This window comes from Chrysemys picta, chromosome 24 (genome assembly GCF_011386835.1).
Source record: "Chrysemys picta bellii isolate R12L10 chromosome 24, ASM1138683v2, whole genome shotgun sequence".
NCBI classification, from domain to species: Eukaryota; Metazoa; Chordata; order Testudines; family Emydidae; genus Chrysemys; species Chrysemys picta.
This window is the reverse complement of record NC_088814.1, coordinates 1,213,731-1,235,551: the sequence shown is the minus strand read 5'-3', so window position 1 is coordinate 1,235,551 and position 21,821 is coordinate 1,213,731. Positions and strand designations below refer to the sequence as shown.

Below are 21,821 nucleotides of genomic sequence, written 5' to 3'. Positions count from 1 at the left end.
CAGCAATGCTGTGACATCTAAATGGCTAAAAACTGGGGTTTAATGGGGGAAGGACGGGGTCAGACTCTCTTGGAGTGGGTTTAGGGTTCCTTTGTTGTAGAGGGTGTTTATTTCTTGTCTGTTTGATGGGTTCTATAGCAAACTGGGGTTCCTGAGCAGGGCTCAAGGGCTCAAGACCCCCTCTCTTTTCCCGTGGCTGGGGGGGTGTCTCTGAAAGGCAGCTCGGCTGAGGCTCCGTGTCCCCCTCTGGGTTTCCAGTTAGTTGTGATCAGTCTGAGCCGAGCACGAGCAGGTTGGTGAGCTGCAGTGGATCAGCAGGGACCACGGGCCCCAACCGCCAGCTCCCAGCCCAGAGTCTATAAGTCGCTCAGAGCCCTAAATGGGTCCCAGGACCCCCATCCCACTCGGCAGAGTCGCCCCAGGTGATGCTTAGTGACATGAGGGGGCACCTCTCCCCTTAGCTCCGCCCCCTCCAGGAGCCCCGCCCACTTCTCCCCGTAGTCCCGCCCCCTACAGGAGCTCTGCCCCACCTCTCCCCTTAGCCCCTCCCCCTCCAGGATTCCCGCCCCCACCTCTCTCCTTAGCCCCGCCCCCAAGTGCCCCGCCCCACCTATCTCTTTAGCGCCCCCTCCATGAGCCCCGCCCCAACCTCTCCCTTAGCCCCGCCCCCTCTATGAGCCCCTCCCCACCTCGCTCATTAGCCCCGCCCCCTCCAGGAGCCCCGCCCCAAACTCTCCCTCGTGAGCCCGCTTCCACGCGCCCTCTCGCGAGAGTCCGGGGTCAGAGGTCGCCCGCAAAGTCGATAAAGTTGTTATTGAAATTTAAACGGAGATTTAAAAAATGGCGATGACACACTTCCGGCGGGCAGCGGGGAGCGCTTCCGGGTCAGGCGCGGAGCGGCGGCGAGAGGCGGCCCCTGGCCCGGCCGCTCGGTGAGTGACGGCGGGCCCCGCCCCCGCTGGGGTATGGGCGTTACCCAGCATCCCCCGCGGGCTCCCCCCCCCCCCCACGCCCCCGGGCTGGCAGCGCCGCCGGGGCTGGTTCGGGTGCGTGGGGCTGGGGACGGGAGCAGTGGGGAGAGGGGCTGGGAGCAGTGTGGCGGGGGGTGGTGAGGGCAGGGGGGGCTGGGGATGGGGGGCAGTGGGGTGGGAGGGGGGCTGGGAGCAGTGTGGCGGGGGGTGGTGAGGGCAGGGGGTGCTGGGGCTGGGGGGGCGGGGCAGTGTGGTGGGATGGGGGGGCTGGGAGCAGTGGGGTGGGGGTGGTGAGGGCAGGAGGTGCTAGGGATGGGGGGCAGTGGGGTGGGAGGGGGGGCTGGGGGCAGTGTGGCAGAAGGTGGTGAGGGCAGGGGGGGATGGGGTGGTGAGGACGGAGTGATGGGGATGGGGGGGCGGGGCAGTGTGGTGGGGGAGCGGGCTGGGAGCACTGTGGCAGAAGGTGGTGAGGGCAGGGGGTGCTGGGATGGGGGGCAGTGTGGTGGGGATGGGGGGGCTGGGAGCAGTGGGGTGGGGGTGGTGAGGGCAGGAGGTGCTGGGGATGGGGGGCAGTGGGGTGGGGAGGGGGGCTGGGGGCAGTGTGGCGGGGGGTGGTGAGGGCAGGGGGGGATGGGGATGGGGGGCAGTGGGGTGGGAGGGGGGCTGGGGGCAGTGTGGCGGGGGGTGGTGAGGGCAGGGGGGGATGGGGATGTCAGGGGAGGGGGGCTGGGAGCAGTGTGGCAGAGGGTGGTGAGGGCAGGGGGTGCTGGGAATGGGGGCAGGGGGCTGGGGGAGGGGGGCTGGGAGCAGTGCAGCAGAGGGTGGTGAGGGCAGGGGGTGCTGGGGATGGGGGGCAGTGTGGTGGGGATGGGGGGGCTGGGAGCAGTGGGGTGGGGGTGGTGAGGGCAGGAGGTGCTGGGGATGGGGGGCAGTGGGGTGGGGAGGGGGGCTGGGGGCAGTGTGGCGGGGGGTGGTGAGGGCAGGGGGGGATGGGGATGGGGGGCAGTGGGGTGGGGAGGGGGGCTGGGGGCAGTGTGGCGGGGGGTGGTGAGGGCAGGGGGGGATGGGGATGGCAGGGGAGGGGGGCTGGGAGCAGTGTGGCAGGGGGTGGTGAGGGCAGGGGGGGATGGGGATGGCAGGGGATGGGGGCTGGGGGCAGTGTGGCGGGGGGTGGTGAGGGCAGGGGGTGCTGGGGATGGGGGGCAGTGGGGTGGGGAGGGGGGCTGGGGGCAGTGTGGCGGGGGGTGGTGAGGGCAGGGGGGGATGGGGATGGCAGGGGAGGGGGGCTGGGAGCAGTGTGGCAGGGGGTGGTGAGGGCAGGGGGGGATGGGGATGGGGGGCGAGGCAGTGTGGTGGGGATGGGGGGCTGGGAGCAGTGTGGCGGGGGGTGGTGAGGGCAGGGGGTGCTGGGGATGGGGGGCAGTGGGGTGGGGAGGGAGGCTGGGGGCAGTGTGGCGGGGGGTGGTGAGGACAGGGCAGTGAGGCGGGGGGCTGGGTGGTGAGGCTGGGGGCGAGTGAAGCTCAGAGGCCATGTTACTAGAGCTCACGCTTTGCTGTCACCGGCGTAACCCCCTCCCTTGCTCCTGCGTGTCTGTTCCAGGTACCATGTCTGTCTTCCGCTCAGGCCTGCTGGTGCTCACGGCCCCGCTCTCTGCCCTGTCTCTGCGCCTTGTGCCCATCCTGGCCTCGGCCTCCCGGATCGTGGAGGATACGCTCTACATTCACCTACAGCCGGGCCTCAGCTTGACCGGCTCTTCGCAGCCCGGGTCCACCTACGTGCCAGCCACACCTGAGGTCTATAGCCTCATCAACAAGCTGTATGCGGACGCTGACACCCACAGCCACCTGGACGTGCGGGTCCTGCTGACAAACATCCGCAACCAGAGCCTGACGCAGCAGTCGCTGTCCTCGGTGCAGAACCTCTCCCACCCGCCCGAGGTGATCCTGACCGACTTTCAGACCAGTGATGGGGGCCAGTACAACCCAGTCAAGCAGCGCCTGGAGCGTTATGCCACCAGCTGTTACAGTTGCAGGCCCAATCTTATCTCTGTGTTGCTGTACCCAGACTACGAGCCCATGATGGACCCAAGCGAGCTGCCCCCATGGGAGCCAGGCTTGGATGGCGGGGCTCTGCGGAGTTACAGCGATGTCGTTGTAGGGGGCACTTTCGACAGACTCCATAATGCTCACAAGATCCTTCTGAGTGCCTGCTGCCTGCTGGCTGAGAACCGGCTTCTGGTTGGTGTCTCTGACAAGGATCTTCTGGAGAGTGAGTGAGAATCCTCGTCCCAAACCAGGAAGCAAAACCCCAGTTACGCTCGTTCTCCTCGGGCCGTCACTCCTTTCGCTCCCGATGGCAGTGAAGGGAGCCGTTTCGATCGCTCTCTAGTGTTTCCCTTGGGCCAGCTTGGACTCTGCAATGGGTGTGCTGTCCAAGTATCTAGGATGTTTAAAGGTGGAGTGTGTTCATTGCGGTGAAGGGGGAGAGGAGGTTTCACATCAGTGGAGATGTAAAGCACATTTGAACCATGTGGGCACAGCGGTAATAGAGAAGCAGCATTTATTAACGAGACAGGAGAGTCATTTAGGCCCAGCGGTTAGGCTTGTTGGCTTTTAGGAGGAGATTTTGTAAACCTTCTTTCGGTGGTTTGTATCGCGCACCCTTCCCCGGCAGTAGCCTTGGGTTTGCGCCTGAGAACTGGAAACTGGCCAGAGCTGATAAGTGAGAATCACCAGACTACTCCCACTGCCTGAGCCAAGGTGCAATGGCATCTCCGGGGAAAAGAGGAGCTGTCTCAATGTCCCGGCGGGGAGGGCTGTCATAGTGATTGGTATCTTGCTCCTGTCCCCTGAGCCTGTTTTGCCGTCTGTGTTTTCATGACAGATGTGCTGCCCTTGGAGTTAAATATTCCCTGCCAAGCAGCCCAAGGCTGAGTCACTTGTCTGTGCTCGCTGCTGCTTTGTGCAGAGATGATGCTCCTCTGATAGCAAACCCAAGGAATTGCAGCATTGTCGTCTTGCCAGAGTGACTCCTTTCTCCAACACCCAGAAACCTGGGGAGCGCAATGCCCTTTGGCACTCGGGAAGTGAGGGCTCAGGTCATTCCAGAGGTTGCTAAAGCCTTTGTAGCATCTCTGTTAGCCCCTCCTTTAACTGTCACTATTTGCTGCTAGCTCTGGGTGCGGGGAGCTGCACACTGTGGCTTCCTCCCTGTTTCTTGTCCCTTCCAGATAAGACGCTGAAGGAGCTGATCCAACCATACGAGCAACGAGTGGAGAAGCTCTGTGAGTTCCTGGTGGACGTGAAGCCCTCTTTGCGTTATGACATTGTGCCTCTGGTAGACCCCTATGGCCCATCGATAACGGACCCTGACCTGGAGTGTATAGTAGTCAGTGAGGAGACCCGCAAGGGAGGGGTGGCCGTGAACAAGAAGAGACTTGAAAATGTAATGCCTTTAAAGCTGACCTAGCGGAATACACCCCCTCCTGCTATTCATTCCTTAATTGGGGGGCGAAATCGGTGGCATTGAAAGTGGGGGCCTGGGAGTTCTCGCCAGAGCCAGGCATAGGGCAGCAGGTGCTGTACAAGCTCCCCAGTTTGACTCTTCCCGTGAGCAGCAGTCCTGACCTGCACTCCCCCTGCTGTTCCAGGCCTGGGCTTCCTCCCCACCCCCCCACCTCAACTCTGCCAATGCCCCTCGGGGCCTGGTTGTCCTTCCTAAGTGTGTTGGGAAGGGAGGGAAAGAATGAAAACTCAGAGAGCTGGGCATGGAGCGTGCAAGGGATAAATGGGACAAACCGTTTATTGGGTTTTGTCCTCCTCTGAGCTCCACAGAGATGGCCCCTCCATGGCGGGGACCCTGCCCCTTAAGGCTGTACCTCTTCATTGGGGTTGGCCTTCTGCAGAAACCTCCCCCGATCTGTGGCTCGTGTCACGAGGTGTAAAGCCCTGCCCCTCCAGTCATACCCCCCTCTGGAGCAGTGGGGGGAAGCTACCCAAGGGGGACCCTTTCCTCCCGTCATCTCCTCTCACTGGTTGAGCAAGAGCACCCCAGTGACGCACCTGGGAACTCAGCAGTCCCTGTTGAGGCTGTTTCTCTGTCCACTGTCGCGTATAGGAACCACCAGCCCCATCAGATGGGCCCTGGACCCAGCAGGAGATTTCTGTCTGCAACAGCAGCTGGTGCCCAGTGCATGGATCCCCTTAATGGACAATTCTGGAAGAGCCTGCCCCAGGGGAGCTCTCTCCTGGGCCCAGGCAGTTACTCGTTGGCCTGGCCCCAAAGGATAGTAGGGGAGCTGTGTCCTGTAGGTAGAAAGAGGCTCCTGATTCCTTGGGACCCTCCCCTTCTCTGGCGGCTGCTTTCCCTCCTGACTCCAGAGTCCCCTTCTGTCACCCCAGTCCTTGCCCAGCAGCGGCCTGTAGCACTGCCCAGTCGCAGGCAGGTGGGGACTAATCGTGGGAGGCAGCAACCTCCAGCCTCCTTGCAGAACTGCCCACAGGCCGGCTGATTGCAGGGGGCCTCCAGAGCTTGGTGTGAAGATGCTGCCTTCACTGTGACTCTGCTGGGGGGCCGGTCTGACTGAAGGGCTGCTGGTGGCTCCCCACCCTCTGACCACGCTGTGCTGCACATTCTGTTTGCAGGGGCTCTCCGAGCTGGCCCTCCACGAGATCCTGCTGGTGAAAGATCTCAGGCACGGAGAGAACGAAGAGGAAAAGATCAGCTCCTCCAGCATCCGGCAGAGGCTGCTTGGAACGCTGCTGCAGCCGCCACAGGTAGGAAGGCACAGTAACTGGAGGCTCTGCAGCCGGCACTCCCGTCCGTTTGCCAAGCAACCTCCGGCCTGTAGGGTTTTGTGTGGCTTCTAGCCCTGGGGAGAGATGCTGGTCTACTCCACCTCAGTGAGTGGGGGCCAGAAACAACAATGGGTGACACCAAGACAACAGGGTCAAATAACAAGGGCGGCGATGAGAGTGGGGACATAGAGACGACACAAGGGAGCGCTGAGCAGAGAGGCCTGGACAGGGCCCGTTGCTGGAGTCAGCTGGCCCCGGGCCCTGTAACTGCATCCTCCTCCTGGACTGATGCCAGAAGGAGGTTGACGGTGACGTTCCTGGGCTTAGTTTGGATCTTGTGACCATAACTAAGCACAGGGAGAAGTGCAGCTGGACGTTGAGCGGGTCTGGGGGGAGGTGTGGCAGCCTGGTGTGGTGGAGACTGGGGTGTGCCGGGGTCTCCCTCTCAGGGGCATCCATGGAACATACCAAGACCAGACCATGTCTCTACTCACAGTCCCCGGGAGGAGCTGTCTGCTTGCATCAGCTTTCACATCCATCCTCAGAGCTCGTGGGGATTCACGATCAGGGCCTCTTCTCCCCAGCCCTTCCTGCCCCCACCAGCGCTGAGTAGCTTTGGAATCTTCTGACGCTGTAACTCTTCTTTGTGTAGAAAGGCCCGGCCCAGCCTTCTCGTCCCTATGTGATCGGTCTGACTGGAGGAACTGGAAGTGGGAAAAGTTCCATTGCCAGACACTTGGAACGCCTCGGAGCTTTCCTCATCGATGTTGACAAACTGGGCCACGAAGCCTATGCCCCAGGTGGCCCTGCATATGAGCAGGTGGCAGAGGAGTTCGGAGAAGGTACAGCGAGCATATTCTGCATAGAATGCCGGGGCAGCAAGGGTGACGGGGACACATCATAGACTCCTAGAATCTCAGGGTTGGAAGGGACCTCAGGAGGTCATCTAGTCCAACCTCTTTCTCAAAGCAGGACCAATCCCCAGACAGATTTTTGCCCCAGATCCCTAAATGGCCCCCTCAAGGATTGAACGCACAACCCTGGGTTTAGCAGGCCGATGCTCAAACCACTGAGCTATCCCTCCCCCCTAATCATCTTAGTAACTTCTGAGTTCCAAATCTCTCCCTCCTTTGGTTTGGGAGCAGTCCGCGTCCCCTGCACTTCCCCAGCTCACAGGGCTGTGGAGAGCTAGTGTCTGAAAGTGAAGTGCTGGAGGTAGTTTTCTTATCCACTGACATCTTTGGCTGTAAACAGCATCCAGGATTATTTGCCCTGGACCCAGGATACTCGCTAACTTGTGCTTCCCTATACTGGATATTCGTGGCCACTGAAGCAGCAAAACGCCAGACTACCTAGCGTGTGTCTGTTGGCTGACTGTCCCTAGCTGGTGTCTCGGAACCAAACGTACAGCTCTTTGGGTTCCAGAGGGTGCTACTGGCAGAGAACTCTTGGACATAGGTTGGTTTGGAAGCCTGAACTGCTGGGCAGGGCCCTGTAAGACACGGGGAGCCAAGCTTCGCTGATCGAAGGACTGTGTTGTAACCAGAGTTGTGGTAGCATAAAGGCTGTTCGTGATTGGCAGAAAATGGTGCCAGCTGCAGGTGCCCTCATCCTTAGTACACAGGGCCCAGCATACAGTGCTCCAGGTCAGTGGCACTCACCCTTTCCAGACTCCTGTACCCTTTCAAGAGTCTGATTTGTCTTCGGGACCCCCAAGAATCACCTCACTTAAAAACTTACAAAATCAGACATCCAAATACAGCCGTGTCACAGCTCACTAGTACTGACAAACGGCTGACTCTCGTTTACCATATAATTATCAAACAGATCAATGGGAATTGAAATATTGTACGTACATTTCAGTGTCTAGTAAACAGAGCAGTATAAACAAATCACTGCCTGTGAAATTTTAAGTTGCACTGACTTCACTAGTGCTTTTTACGTAGCCTGTTGTAAAACTAGGCAAATCTCTAGATGAGTGGATGTATCTCCTGGACGACCTGTGTGTATCCCCAGGGGGACTTGTACCCCTGGTTGAGAACCACTGCTCTGGTGTGAACCAAGCAGAAGGTGCTTACATTAAGACGAAACCTAGCATGTTGGTCTGTAGCATTTTTAGGCCTTGCCTCTGTGCCATGAGCATGTTGGCCACCCTTCTGCTTTAAAAGTTGCCTGAAGGTGAGGAGAAAGGGACTTAGAGACGAGCCTGTAAGGTTGTCCAAAAATCTGTTGTCTTTTCCATAAGAAATTCAGGTCTTGGAGACCTGGCGACGTGATATGTGAAAGCTGAGCAGTGGAGGGGGGCGAGATTCTTAGGAAGATCACTGAGCTGTTTTTAACTCCTGTTGAATTCCACTGCCTAATGAACCGTAGGGAGAAAGGACATTTCTGGTAAGGCAGGAGACCTCCCACTCCATAGCTGTGCCCGCCAACAAGTTCTCCAGCTAGAGCAGGAAAGGCTGGACTTGACATTCCTAATGTTCCCAACGTGAAGGAAAAAGCCCTTTCCTGCCCTCTCTACACTTTAAAGAAGCCCGGGGTTTGTTTGCAGACCCCTTTAAGGGAATGCCAGGCAGAGACCCCACTCAGCAGCTCCTGCTTCCCTGGGAGCCCTTCTCCCATGAGGATCTGAACTGAGTCCTTTTTTTTACTGTTCCTCTTTGTCTTCCAGACATTTTGAATGAAGATGGGACAATTAACAGGAAAATCCTGGGGGCCAAAGTGTTTGGAAACCAGGTAAAACCCGCCCATCTCCGTGTCAGTATTTCACCTCTCCTGTCCCCACTGCTGCCAAGGCTTCGGTATCTTCCCCTCTGTGCTTCTGCTGCTCCCTCGGCTCCCACCGGCTGTTTTTTCTCTAGTGTGAAGGTGTTGGCAGTGCTGGATCCCCGGATCCCCTCCGCAGCCCAAGCCACCTACCAGGGGAGACCCATTTCCAGGGCGACATCTCCCAATGTTGGTCTAAGTGCTGGCGTACATGTGGCCCAGGCCGATTGACCCTGTGTGTCCTGGGGTTTCCCTGAGCAGAGTTAACCAACACGGTGATGGGAACACGGACCACTGGTCCGCTCCTGTGCTCCTCCTTTCACTAGTGGGAGACTGGCAACCCTGGATTTTGAGCTGCAGCTGAGGTGTGGAAGGGGAGTTCAGTCTCCACGACCTCGTCGTTCCTTGGCTTGTCTGAGTGGGAGCCCTGTGTGGGCACCATTCTGCTGGGGCCTGGACTGCGACTCCCACTTCCCCAGCTTCCTCTGTTACATGGTGATAGATCATCTCCGCTGAGCTCTTGCAGTGACTGAGATCAGGCTACTACTGATGGAGTCGCTCGGAGAATCTGTTCCCTGCAGGGCAGGAAAGAGGAGGCGAGCACCTTGCTTCCTAGGGCAGTATCACCACTTTCCATCGGGGGCTAACCTAGCAAGCTGGAAACGTGGGGCCCTTGGGGGAGGAGGCAGTAGGGATGCTGGTGGGTGACTCCCTTTGCGGGGTTACCCAGGAAATCTGTCACTTGATCGTATGAAAGCAAATAACTGATGTCCAGCCATGTGCCCTTGCTAGGAGCGGTTAAAGTGTCTCACGGACATCGTGTGGCCGGTGATTGCTAAGATGACAAAGAGGCAGCTGAATGAAGCAGCAGACCAGGGTGAGCGTGATCTTCCCCTCTGAACCCAAAGGGGACTGGGACTTATCATCCCGTTACCACCGCGCGGCCCAGGGACCCTGGGTAACTGCTGTCCTAAGCCCCCGTCTGCACCTGGTAGGTTTTCCCAGCTCAGTCCTTTCTGTGCTTTACTGGGAGCTCGTCCACTGCATCTTCCTGCAGTTGGGTAAGTGCCAGACTTGGATTGGGAGCCTTTGCATGAAATGGTTGGATACTCTGCCCCCCCCCCCCCCTCCAGAAAAGGCCATGAGTGCATTTGTAATTCCAAATCCCAGCAGTGAGTTTCCCCGGGAGAGAATTCCTCTAGCTCCCTGGGGAAATGGAACGCCCCTGGAGCATTGCTAGTCTCACAGGCATTTTCCTGGAGACGCTTCCGTGGCCCGGCCCAGCCTGTGTGCACGTGCTAGGCTGGAAACAGTCTGGGGCATGCTGCTTTCTCTTCTGCACGGGGTTCTCTTGCTCCGCGGTAAGGTGTCTGCGCTGCCCGTTTGCAGCAACGCGTGACATTTCAGGCTTGCTTGGATTGGCTCGTAGGAGCAGCCCCAGGGAATTGGGCGCTTGTGGTTCCCAAGCACTCATGGGGAATGGCCTCGTTCCACAGGGAAAGTGGTGTGTGTGCTGGATGTCGCCGTGCTGCTGGAGGCCGGCTGGACAGATATGGTCCATGAGGTCTGGATGGCCAGCGTCCCGGAGAAGGAGGTAGGTGACTCCCTGCCCCAGCCATTGGCTCCTGGTGTGCCTGCCTGGAAGTGAACGTCCCCTCTTGGTCTTTTCAGGCCCTGCGCCGCATTGTGGCCAGAGATGGGCTGAGTGAAGAGGCTGCTCGCAACAGGCTGCAAAGCCAGTTGAGCAACGCCCAGAGGGTGAAGCAGTCCCATGTTGTGCTGTGCACCCTCTGGGAGCCGGAGGCTACCCAGAAGCAGGTGAGAGCCCAGGGGCCCCCGGCTGGGGATCCAGGAGTGCTTGCTGTCTTGCCTAGGACAGGCCAGCAGGGACAGAGGGGAGCCGTTGGGGTCCATCCCTCTGGCAGAGATGCAAGCCCTACCTGCCCTGCGGCTTCAGCCGAGGACTTAGATACCACGTGGTTAGATAGGAGTCCTGCCTGGGCTACCCGTAGGGCCTCGGACAAGCCACTGCTCGCCGGGTTATGCTCAGATCGGGTGAGAGCGTTGTTCCGCTCTAGTGGAACGGGGCTTACGCAATATCTGGTCCCTACAGCTGGCTCAGATGCGGAGCCAGAGATCTTCCGTGTCCCTCTCCCTATGGAGGAGCGATGGCTGCTGGCTCTTTCCTTCCCGGGATGAGGGTCGTCTCCGTGGAACGCAGCGCATTCTGGTAGATGCCCAATTGCTGATTAGCTCAGCGGAATCAGGGGTTAGTGGGTGGCCAGTGAGAACCCCCAAGTCCTGTCTGTGCTGCAGCCACCCCTGGCAGATCCGCCCCCCGCCTGGGTTATGAGTCCTAAACACAGCCTGGAAGGAGTGAAAGGTTGCGGGGCTTTGTGCGCACTGCACTGTAAGTGGAGTTCACGCCTGCCCCTGCGCCAGTGCTCTAGCAGGCTGTGCCCATCTCCGCCCTGGCACAACTGCAGTTGGTGCCCTTTTTTGCTTCTGAACCCTGACTTGCTGTCCCACGTTTGTTCTGGCAGGTGGAGAAGGCCTGGGCCCTCCTGCAGCAGCGCATCGGCCAAGACTAGAGTCTTGGGACCTGGTGGTTTTTCCCATCACTCCCGTCTCATCTTCCTGCACAGCCAGACTGGGAATCCCAGCACTGCTGGGCCCTGCTGCCAGGGGCTGAGGGCCTGCGCTCTTGACCCCACTCTATCTCACACCGTGTTCGAGCATCGCACATCGTCAGTCAGCCGGGCGCAGTTCAGGTCTCAGCTGGGTGGTTAAAATGGCTTGTCTGGTATCAAGGGGGTGGGGCTGGGGGCAGAGGCATCCTGCTTTACTGTCGCTAAAGGCCCTGACCAAGAGGCAGCCCCCTGCTGTGGGCTCAAAGGGCAGTGAGAGGCACAAGCCAGGAAGGTAGTGACTGATGTTCCCTGCACCCCCTGAGGCCGCAGTCTCCCAGGAGCCAGAGAACACTGCCCCACAGCACGTCCCAGGCCCAGGCCCAGCTCCATTTGCCACCCTAAACATCTTTGGGCTACACTGTATGGAGCGGGGACATGAGCGCCGTCACCCCCCTTGTATGATCAGTATCGCCTGGACTGTCCCCCTTTCTCAGTGCATGGGCCGCGGTGGCATGGGCTGCCAGACCTGGGCGGACGCTGTACCCTGCGGGCATGTGCCAGTTAAAGGTCCAGTTTGCGCAGTCTGTCTCTGTGTGGTAATTGTTCTGCCAGGCCCGTTTCTTCTGTTCAGCTCGAGCCCAAGGGCCTGTCCCCGAGCAGGCTGCATTTGTGCCGCAGGTCTACGGTAACGCAGCTCTCCCCGCCGTAGGGGAGACTCCTGCTGGCTCGTGATGGGAGCTTCACGAGCCCTCGTGTCACTCCGTGGAGCACAGGCTCCTGCATCCACAGGTGCTGAGCACTGGGCCAGCACCGGGCCCGAGCTCTGTTGAACTAGGGGGACCCGAGAGGGCTTTTCCCCAGTCTCTGAGCACTGCCAGTGCCAGCCTAGTGTGTTCAGCGCCTCAACTGACGTTAGCTTAAGGCTGTTCATAGGGATGCTACAAAGCCCCCGTGCAGAGCTCTTGTGCAGCAGGGAAACGGATCCAAATTGCACAACACTAGTGCAGCAAAGCAGCCGTGCCCTCCGCTCCTCCCTGGATCCAGGGTGCAGTGAGGAAGGGGTGATGTAGACGCCCCTCGGGTCGATGGACTGGAAGCGGCAGAGGCTGAGTTCGTGCCCAGCATGTACTGGGTTCTCTCTCAGCCCTGGACATGGCGTAGATGCTGGGCTTGGCCCTGTGAGGGGTGAGTCTGTACGGTGCCCTAACCAGCCAGCTCTGAATCCTTCATTAGCCTCCCAGGACCTGCCCTTCTGCGCCTTGCAGTAGAGTGCTGATTCCACCCGACTGTCCCAACAGACAGCACCAAAGCCGCGTGCCGGAACCGGCCCGGCTGCTCTCTCCGGCTCTCCGTAACCGAGGCGCTTAATTCACTTTTAAAAACTAGACCTAGCAGTTGTGCCAGGTGGCCAGCAGGGGGCGCTGCTCTCATTCAACCAGCTATCACCACTGCACGGGGCAGAGGGACCTAAATTCCATGCCACTTTTGGGGGTGCTGATGATTTGAGATTCACTTTACTCCCACTAGCACCTCTAGTGCAAGGCCCGTGTTATAGGGTCAGCGGGTGAGGCAGGTTGATGGGCACGGGAAGGCAAAGCTGATGGCAGAATAAGATCTTGGATGGATGGAGAGGTCTCCTGGGTGGATCAAAAAGACCATTCAGCCACCAAGAGGGTAGCAGCGAATCGGTGGGTGCAAATAATAAAGATGCCCCATAAGAAGCAGCACCTCTAATCTCTCCTTGTATGTTCTTTGGTGTGGGGACAAACATTCCCACTCCCAGGCAGAACCCAGGAGACCTGTCCACCCTCCCCCATTCCTCTGGCCAAAGAGCAATGGAGGGAAGCAGTGCCCCCCCTCCCTTCAGAGTCTGGGGGGTTGTCTACATGGGAAGGAAGGTTATACTGGTTTAAGCCAAGGTGTGACTTTAAACTGATCACAGAACTGGCAGGGACCTCGAGAGGTCATCGAGCCCAGTCCCCTGCACTCAAGGCAGGACTGAGTATTATCTAGACCAGCCCTGGCAGGTGTTTGTCCAACCTGCTCTTAAAAATCCCCAATGATGGAGATTCCACCACCTCCCTGGGCAATTTATTCCAGTGCTTAACCACCCTGACAGGAAGTTTTTCCTAATGTCCGACCTAAACTGCCCTTGCTGCAATTTAAGCCCATTGCTTCTTGTCCTATCCTGAGAGGTTAAGAACAATTCTTCTCCGTCCTCCTTGTAACAGCCTTTTATGTACTTGAAAACTGTTATCAAGTCCCCTCTCAGTCTTCTCTTCTCCAGACTAAACAAACCCAGTTTTTTTCAATCTTCCCTTATAGGTCATGTTTTCTACGTCGAGCACCCACGGAACAGGGGGGAAGTCGGCGCCTGTTGCAACCCCTCCCAGCTTGGTATTGAGAGTTGGAACAGTATAGTAACACCATGCCCCATCCTTGTTGCCACTGAAATTCAGTGGACCAGGGGCTTTTTTCAGCGTTGCTGATGACATTTAGGAAGGGTCTTAAGCTAACCTGAAAAAGCCACAAGTACTCCTGTTCTTTTTACTTGGATAGTGGACTCTCAGGGTCCATGTGGGGTTATACTGGAACGACTGTTGGTTTAGCGATACCGGTATAACCGGTCAAACTTTCCCATGTAGACAAACCCTGACTGCTCCTTACTGGGCGGGAGCAGGGCTTGCTGTTCACACTCTTTTCAGCCCTACAGTAGACCAGGGTGTTTCTCCTCCCGCAAACCTATTGCACTCTTCCCCCAAGCTGTGTTCTGGTCACAGAAGCTTCATCTCTGAGGATAGGGTGGGTCCGTCACCAAGGGTCAATGAAGGAAAGGTCCCACCCTACTGTCCCTGAGCTCTTGGTGAGGTACAAGACACACCCAGAGGGGAAGCAGAGCTGAGTGATACTGAACTTCAGCCCATCCCAGAAACCAGGCCCAGCTGGGGCCTGTCCCTTCTGCCTCCAACCAAGGAGAACGTTGATTCCCTGATGCTGGCGGCAGAGCGACAGCGCTGGCGGGTTTCAGACCGTCTCCCAATGCTGCTGTCACTCGTCCCTCGAGAGGTTCCAGCCCTTGGAGCTGGTGGAAACGCCTCATGAAAACTCACTTTCAGACTGCAGTGAGCGGACACTTTCCTTCCCTAGGCCTGAGTCTGCTGCAGGAAGTCAAGGACACTTTTTAGCTGAGGGAAAGAGGAAATTCAATTCCAGACTGAGAGGGCGTCAGAGTAGCTGGGCCAGGAGGTCTGGATATGTTGGCTGTTTGCAATCCCGCTCCCTTGGGCTGGCCAACATACTTGGAGTGTGAGTCATTTGCAACGGAAGCCAGGTTTGTCAAGTGTCTGTTACACAACCGGCCCTCGCTCAGAGCGGGGAAACCAGCCGCCCGCCTGTAGGTCAGGTTGGAGTTTTGCCTAGACCAGGGGTTCTCAAACTGGGGGTGGGGACCCCTCAGGGGGTCACGAGGTCATTACATGGGGGGGGTCGTCAGCTGTCACCCTCCACCCCAAACCCCGCTTTGCCGCCAGCATTTATAATGGTGTTAAATATATAAATAAAGTGTGTTTAATGTACAAGGGGGGGTCGCACACACGCAGAGGCTTGTGATGTGAAAGGGGGCACCACTATGAAAGTTTGAGACCCACTGGCCTAGAACTCTAGGTTCCAGGGCTGCAAAGCCAGCAATTGTCTGTCTCGTGCCCTGGGGCTGGGGATGTTCCCTGGGGCCAGTCTCGCTGGAGCCCTAAATGAGCCCTGGTGTTTGCAGGCAGCTACCTCTCTAATTCACCCCCTGTCTTCACACGCTCCTTCCCCCCCCCCCACACACACACACTCAGCGACCCCCGAACTCGCACTAGGACATGGCTCCATCTCGGGCCCAGGGCTGTGTCCAGACGGTGCCAGGGAACAGGGAGACGTGTCCCTGCTCCTTGCCCCAGTGAGCCCATAACCTGCCCCACACACCCATCCTGGGACCTGCCCCCCACACTGCTCCCTGGGGCCCCAGACCCGCCCCCCATATACCCATCCTGGGACATGCCCCCCACCCTGCTCCCCCATAGAGCTTCCCTGGGGTCCCAGACCTGCCCCCCCCCATACACCCATCCTGAGATCTGCCCCCCACCCTGCTCCCCCGGGCCCCAGACCCGCCCCCAATACACCCATCCTGGAACCTGCCCCCCACCCTGCTCCCCCGGGCCCCAGACCCATCCTGGGACCTGCCCCCCATACAGCTGCCCAGGGCCCCCCCTGGCCCGTCTCCGGGCGGTCCCGGCCGCGGCCCCGCCCCGTGGGAGTTTCCCCACATGTCGCTGGAGCACGTGGCGGACCCACCCCGGGGGAGCCGGGGCCGGGGCCGGGGCAGGGGCGGCGCAGACGGACCGAGCCGCGAGCCATGGCCGGGAGCAGCAGCCGGGGAGCCGCGTTCCTGCGGGCGCTGCGGGGAGCTGGGGGCCGCCCGCGCCCCGGGGACGGGACTCGGTAAGGACCGGACCGGACGAGACCGGGCCGGGGGGAGCGGGGGCCGCCGCCTGGTCCCGGGCCCCGGGGATGGGGCGGCCCCTGCCCGCCCTACGTGGCTCCAACTCTGGGTCCGGATTCGGGTGGGACCCCCGGGCCCGTCCTCTCGTGTCCTGCCCCCCAGCCGGCGGGGGCACCGTGGGCGCCGGAAGAGCCCCAGTCCTGCGCTGGGGCCCAGGGTTGGGGGTCGGGGGGGATGTGGATCTGAATCCCCGGGGCTGAGCCCAGCCGGACCCCATGGGGCTGAGCTGTCCGTGGGGGGGGTTCCACGCTGAAGGGGCTGCGCGGCCCCCGGGCTGTGCCCTGATGCTCACCCCTGTAACCGCCCTTCTGTGTTTCAGGCATTTAAGTTCCTGTGGGATCCTGGCCACGCCACAGGCCCCCAAGCGACCTCCCGTCACCCCGACGCAGGTGCTGCAGCCCCCGGCACGGACCTTCCTGAACCTGGCAGCCCCTCTGCTGGGTGGCAAGCGGATGGAGTACGCGGAAGCGCGAGTGCTGGGGTGAGTGTGGAGCCCAGAGTCGCCCATCGGGCAGGGGTGTTCAGCGGCTCCAAGGGGGTCTCGGCGGCTCGGCCGGGGGGACCTGGCCAAGGGGCTGGGAGTGGGAGTTGTCTCCGGTGGGCAGAGGGCAGTGGCAGGAGCCTGTTGCCCAGGGAAGGGGGGAGGGTGCAGGTCGGTGGCTGAGTTCCCAGCCTGATGACCCCCGCGCCAGGTGCTGCCTGTCTCGCGTCACCCGCCCGGCACCCGCTCACAGGCGGCTTGTCTCCCCTCTCTTCCAGCTACTCGATGGAGCAGATGTACAACGTGGTGGCCAACGTGGAGAGCTACCAGCTCTTTGTGCCGTGGTGCAAGAGCTCCAAGGTCTTGTCCTACCGCAAAGGGCTCACGCGGGCAGAGCTGGAGGTCGGCTTCGCGCCCCTCGTGGAGCGCTACGTCTCTGAAATCTCCCTGACTCCCCAGCACCAGATCCGGGTAAGGGGCCACCAGGGAGCCTAGGGGCCTGTGGGGATCCCAGGGCCAGACATTCTGGGAGGTTCCTGTGGGTCCCAGGCCTCGTGCTTGTGGCTGTGACCCCCGTCTGCCCCGTTCTCGAAAAGCGTCTGTGTGTGAGATGCAGCTCCTCTCCCCCCCCTGAGGCAGCAGTCGGGCTCCAAGGAGCCAGACAAAACCAGGGTTGTATCTGGTGCTGAGCTGTGTGGGTCCAGTTCCAGGCAGATCAGGGCTGAGGAGAGGCGGACGTCACACTAATAAGTCAGTGCTTGGGACGGGTGCCGGATAAGGAACCTCTGCCCAAGTGAACTGGCAGCCCCAGCCTCTCTACGGCTAGGGGCTCGCCTGTTACCACACGGCCTGTGTAGCCCGGTTCCACGTTCACAGACTCACGCAGATGTGAACTCGTGTGTGAACAGGGAGCCCGGTTCTTACTGGCTCCAGCAGCCCGGGCTCAGTGTCACTGGCTGCTGGGCACTCCTGGGTGTGGGTGGATTGAAATCAGCTGAGAGCCTTGTGGGGTGAAACTGACGCGAGCCCCCTTTCCTCCTGCAGGCTGTATGCAACGACAGCCGCATCTTCAGCCACCTGGAGACGCTGTGGCGGTTTAGCCCGGGGCTGCCGGGGCAGCCAGACACCTGCACGTTAGACTTCTATGTGAGTATTCCCGTCTGGGCCAATCCCCGAGGCAGGCTGGGCCGGGGGTGGAAGAGGCAGGCTTGGCCCTGCACAGAACAGTCCTTCTTTCCTGGGGGGGTCACCGTGTGTGGCTAGTGAATGCTTTACACAGGCCACCCCAGTGACGCTGCGGCCTGCGGTTCTGCCAGGCTGCCCCTCTGCAAGAAGTCGAGGGCAGCTGCAATCGGGCAAAGAGATCCCAGGGCAGCCCCCTGTTAAGATCTGTGTTTCCTTGCCAGGTCTCCTTTGAGTTCAAGTCCATCCTGCATTCTCACTTGGCCAACCTGTTCTTCGATGAGGTGGTGAAGCAGATGGTGACGGCCTTTGAGAGGTGGGCGGAGAAGCTGTACGGCCCGCAGACGGACGTGCATCCCCAGAAGTGTTTGCAGGCAGCCCGCTGCATGTGACGATACCTCGGGAACAGCATCTCCAGCCGCAATGGGACACCCCTCTGAGCTCAGCAGAAGACTCCGTCTTCGTTTCATTCTGTCCAGGTTTTGGCTGGACGCCACCCAGATCCCTTGCTCTATTTATGTCTATTTAATCCACACACCTTGGAGATAAATTATTTTTTTAATCCTTTTTTGTTTCTATTTAATTTTGGTGCCACAAAGACCAAAAGTCTATTGTCCTGATCTATGTGTCTGTTGCAATATCAAATGTTTGTAGACTCTATGTCCTGTTCTGTTTTTAATGTGACCTCAATAAAATTTGGAATGAAGTCTTGTTGTTCTGAACATTTTTTCACCCACCAGCCTCACTTCCGCCTTGGGGCCTTTATCGCTTCTCAGCAGACTCCTTCCCCGGCTTCTGGGAAGTTACGTAACCGTGATGTCAGTGCACTGAGCTTAGCAAGGCAAACAGGAAATGGAAACTGCCATGGGAACAGGGAAGGGCTGCGGAGTCCAGTGTGATCCCAGCTTCCTGTCCACGTCACAGCCCCGCGTCGTGGGGGAGGTGGATATAGAACAGCTTGGAGGGCGTTTGTGTTCTGGCCCTGGCAACCTCCAGCCGTGGAACAGTTAAACCCACCCCCACCGGGGAACTGGCCCTGTAACCTGTACCCCAGGGCAGGCCCGGCTAGATGCGCTGCTCTGGGGGAACCCAGGCCTTGCCCCTGTGCTGCTCACCTGCGGGGGGGCTGTGTCCCAAATGGCTACAGCCCGGGCAAGAGCTGCCCTGACTGACTGAATCGTGCGCCCCTTGCTGGTGTCTCTGCATCCCAGCCTGTCAGTGTCCAGGCGAATGGCCTGTCCCCCCGTGTCCCCCCGGCCAGGCGTGCTCTGATGAATACAAAGTGCGGCCCAGTGGAGCTGCTGCTGGTCGCAGGGGCCCCATGCTGGTGCTGGGGCAGTGTGGCTGCAGTGCCCAGTGGGATGGGGTCGAGTCCCAGGGGCAGATTCTCAGACTGATTAAGCTCCAATCCCTCCATGGGCCTGCACCTGCCACTGTTATACCAATAAAAACTAGCAGGATCTTATTAAAGGGGACAAGATAAAGATGCCACATTTATTATGATAACAATTTGATTTATGACCAATAACTAATATCTTAATCCTAATACACATTATACCTAATACCTATACACACACACACACACATTCACACACACACACACACACACATCCATCAGATGTTCTGCAGCTGCTGCATAGTTACCAGTCCTGCTTGAATCTGTGGCTTGAGTTTGCAGCTTGGGTTCGTAGCTTGTGGCGGTAACTGGCCAGGAAAGCCGGGCACAAGGACGAGCTGGGTCTCTGTTGGGCGCACCGATGCCCTTCCATGTTGGCAGCAAAATGTTACCCTCCTCCAAAGTTTTCCATCTCACCCATCCTTTTTGTAGGCTTTAGTTTAAATCCAGAGTCTACAGGTCTCCCTGTGTCACGCTGCCTCTGGGTTTGGTGATTGATCACCCGTCAATTGCAGACATGACTTTCAGCCTGGGACCGGGCTTTGATCTTCCTTCTATTGTACCTTTTCTTTTTAGGGTGGATTCTTCTTACTTTGTTAGGGCTCTTGTCTGCATCTTCAGCTGTTGGTGTTTGAACTCTATTTAATCAGGACAGGCTGGGGCTGGAGGTTGATTCCATCATCCATACATCCCTCATTCACACATCTAAACTAAACTAAGAAGATTACAGCAGGGTTTGCAGAAATGAAGGTTGCAGCAAGCCCTTACAAAATGGAGTCAGCGTTTTAAAATGGGGTTTGAATTACAATATGGCAAACAGTGAACAGAAGTTCCAATACTGAAACAGTGCAAGTCTCGTGATTTAAGCAGGAATTGGATTGATAGTGAAACTTACAAAGGCAGCTGACTGAACAGCTATGGCTCTTAACAAGCATCTTAACTGTTAATTAGCCGGTTTTTGGGGTAACCGGTTTTATGAATGAATATTGTTTCATTCATAAAACTTTACTTATGAAGTTACATTAATAAAGTGAACAATTAAAAACAATTTCATTCATCAGTTCTACACCACTTGCTAATTGGGTTTCTGTGCAGGTGATCCCAGCAGCCTGCTGGCAGGTCTGCAAGCCAATCCCTGGGCCCAGGGTCCTGCTGGCAGCCTGCCCCTGGGCTTGGGGTTGGGCTCAGGTTTCCGGGGTCGTGTCTGGGCCAGGGCTGGAATTCCCACAGGATGGACGGTGGGATCTGAGCGGCTGCCCCCTCCTGCTTCACAGAGCTGAGTCCTGTTAGTGCTGCAGCCCGGCTGGGAACCACCTGCTCCTTCCTTCCCTACTAGCAGCCAGGACCCCCGTGTGGGCAGAAGCAAACCAGACCCGCACCAAAGGAACCAATTTCAGGCTCCTGCCCTGCAGCCCAGGGACAAGCACCAGGCAGCTCGGCTGGGGCGCAGGGGTCCCTGCAGCCGGCTCACAGCTCCCTGCCGTGCTCTGGCCTCCCCCGCAGAGCTGCACTGGGGGCTGGGCAGGCGCTGCCCAAACCATGCAAAGGGGGAGGGGCGGGCTGGGGACCCCCCACCGCCTTGTGCTGCACAGGCTGTCGGACCAGGGAGATCCAGGCAAGTGACTGAAGGAGCCTGGGGGGGCAGCCCCCCCAGTCGCTGCGCGGGGGGACCTAGGCTCCGTGTCCAGGGTCAGGGGGAAAGCACAGAATGTTTTCTCTCTGCGCAGGGAGGTGTGTGGCCTTTGCAGGCAGGGGGAGGGAAGGTCACCGATTCCCGGTGCTCTCCCCCCATCTGCGTCACAGCTGTGCTCACAAACGCACTGTGCTGGAACGGCCCAGCTAGAGAGACGCTGGGCCAGGGCCAGGGGCTGCGTGGCCCAGGAATGTTCCTCGTGCCCCCCACAGATCCCGCCACTGGGGTGCTGAGCGGGAGGCTGCCTCGAAGTACCTGATGCCAGGCAGGCCCCTCTGGTGGGAGGCTCTGAGCAGGGATGGGGCAGGACACACTCTCTGCAGGTGTCAGGTGTTAGCATGTCAGGCTCTGTGAGCGGCTGGGGTCCGAGTAGGTGGCTCCGGGGGTCCCTCCTGGATGCAGCTAGTATCCACTGTAGAAACCCCCGTTAGCCCGGCCTGGATTGGATTTTTCATCATGAAGCAAACGTCTGTTGCAGACGAGCCAATGGCGGGAGCCGCTGGCCTTTAGGGGTGCATGCCAGCTGCTAGAGAAGGGTCTGTGTGAACATCACCTAGCACAAGCGGGGCCCGGTCAGTGACGGGGGGGCTCTGGGCCCTGTCGCTGGACAGAGAATAGCCCGTCATCATGGGTCAGTGGGGCCCAGCGGGGTTCCAGGGCTACTCCCTTTGCAGCCCCCAGGGGAAGCGAGGGCTTGTGCTGTCCACCCGTCACAGCCCAGGCGTGTCACGGTGCAGCCCCAGCAGGACCGTGGCCGGAGTGATGCAAAGGGCCTTTGCACCTGTGCCCTCTGGTTCCACTGGGGCTGCAGCCAGCAGAGGGCAGATGGCATGTCAGCACGGACTTTGTGCTGGCCCTGCAGCAGCGTCAGGAGGGACACACCGGGAACAGGAGGTGACTGTTAGCTCAGGGCTGGTTACGCCAGCAGCACCTGGCGTAAGCGGGAGAACATGACGCGCTGTCAGGATGCAGGGGATGTCCCGGGGCGAGGGGGCAGGGAGAGGAGCAATGAGGCGCCCCGGGGGAACTGTCTCCTCTCGGTGGCACTCGCAGGCATCTGAGCTGGGGAGCTGCAGGTGGGAAGTGCGCTGAAGTTGGGCCCAGGGGCTCAGGGCTGCCATGTGGGTCCCAAAGCCGGGAGCAGGTGCAGCCTCCCCCTACTCCAGGTTGTGGCTGGCAGGGCTGTGCCCTGAGCTCTTGACCACAGGGTCTGCAGCGGGTGTGGGGGGGGAGGCAATGGGGGTCCCTGGTTTACTAGCCCAGTTGCTGGTTCTGTCCAGGGGGCTCCATGGGGGAGGCTGCCCTCCCTGCTGGCTTGGCAGCGGGATGGGAGGGGACCTCCCACTGATGCAATGGGAGGGA

At 59.2% G+C, this 21,821-nt stretch overlaps 2 protein-coding genes across 4 annotated transcripts; both read left to right on the top strand.

Moving 5' to 3' along the window:
- The first annotated feature begins 800 nt into the window (after positions 1–800).
- Positions 801–11,745, top strand: COASY (Coenzyme A synthase). Of its 3 annotated transcripts, none has more exons than XM_065577991.1 (10): positions 801–932; positions 2,572–3,240; positions 4,202–4,416; positions 5,616–5,747; positions 6,421–6,610; positions 8,440–8,504; positions 9,327–9,411; positions 10,031–10,128; positions 10,206–10,352; positions 11,078–11,745. In XM_065577991.1, the coding sequence occupies exons 2-10, from the start codon at positions 2,577–2,579 to the stop codon at positions 11,123–11,125; spliced, it is 1,644 nt and encodes a 547-aa protein (XP_065434063.1). In that variant the 5' UTR covers positions 801–932; positions 2,572–2,576; the 3' UTR covers positions 11,126–11,745. The 3 variants fall into 3 exon arrangements, with proteins under 3 accessions (XP_065434063.1, XP_065434064.1, XP_005313974.3); XM_065577992.1 differs by having other exon boundaries at positions 891–963; XM_005313917.4 differs by having other exon boundaries at positions 919–1,046.
- A 3,707-nt stretch (positions 11,746–15,452) lies between these two features.
- LOC101935253 (coenzyme Q-binding protein COQ10 homolog B, mitochondrial-like) lies at positions 15,453–18,076 on the top strand. Its single transcript, XM_005313918.4, has 5 exons — positions 15,453–15,646; positions 16,027–16,188; positions 16,467–16,659; positions 17,233–17,334; positions 17,595–18,076. The coding sequence occupies exons 1-5, from the start codon at positions 15,561–15,563 to the stop codon at positions 17,760–17,762; spliced, it is 711 nt and encodes a 236-aa protein (XP_005313975.1). The 5' UTR covers positions 15,453–15,560; the 3' UTR covers positions 17,763–18,076.
- The last annotated feature ends 3,745 nt before the right edge of the window (positions 18,077–21,821 follow it).

Bases quoted from the DNA above. Each gene is read 5' to 3' on its own strand.
- LOC101935253 (XM_005313918.4), top strand. From the start codon at position 15,561: ATGGCCGGGAGCAGCAGCCGGGGAGCCGCGTTCCTGCGGGCGCTGCGG. The intron at 16,189-16,466 runs GTGAGTGTGGAG...CCTCTCTTCCAG, and splicing joins GCGGAAGCGCGAGTGCTGGG to CTACTCGATGGAGCAGATGT. The intron at 17,335-17,594 runs GTGAGTATTCCC...TTTCCTTGCCAG, and splicing joins CCTGCACGTTAGACTTCTAT to GTCTCCTTTGAGTTCAAGTC.
- COASY (XM_065577991.1), top strand. From the start codon at position 2,577: ATGTCTGTCTTCCGCTCAGGCCTGCTGGTGCTCACGGCCCCGCTCTCT. The intron at 6,611-8,439 runs GTACAGCGAGCA...TTTGTCTTCCAG, and splicing joins GGCAGAGGAGTTCGGAGAAG to ACATTTTGAATGAAGATGGG. The intron at 10,129-10,205 runs GTAGGTGACTCC...TGGTCTTTTCAG, and splicing joins CCAGCGTCCCGGAGAAGGAG to GCCCTGCGCCGCATTGTGGC.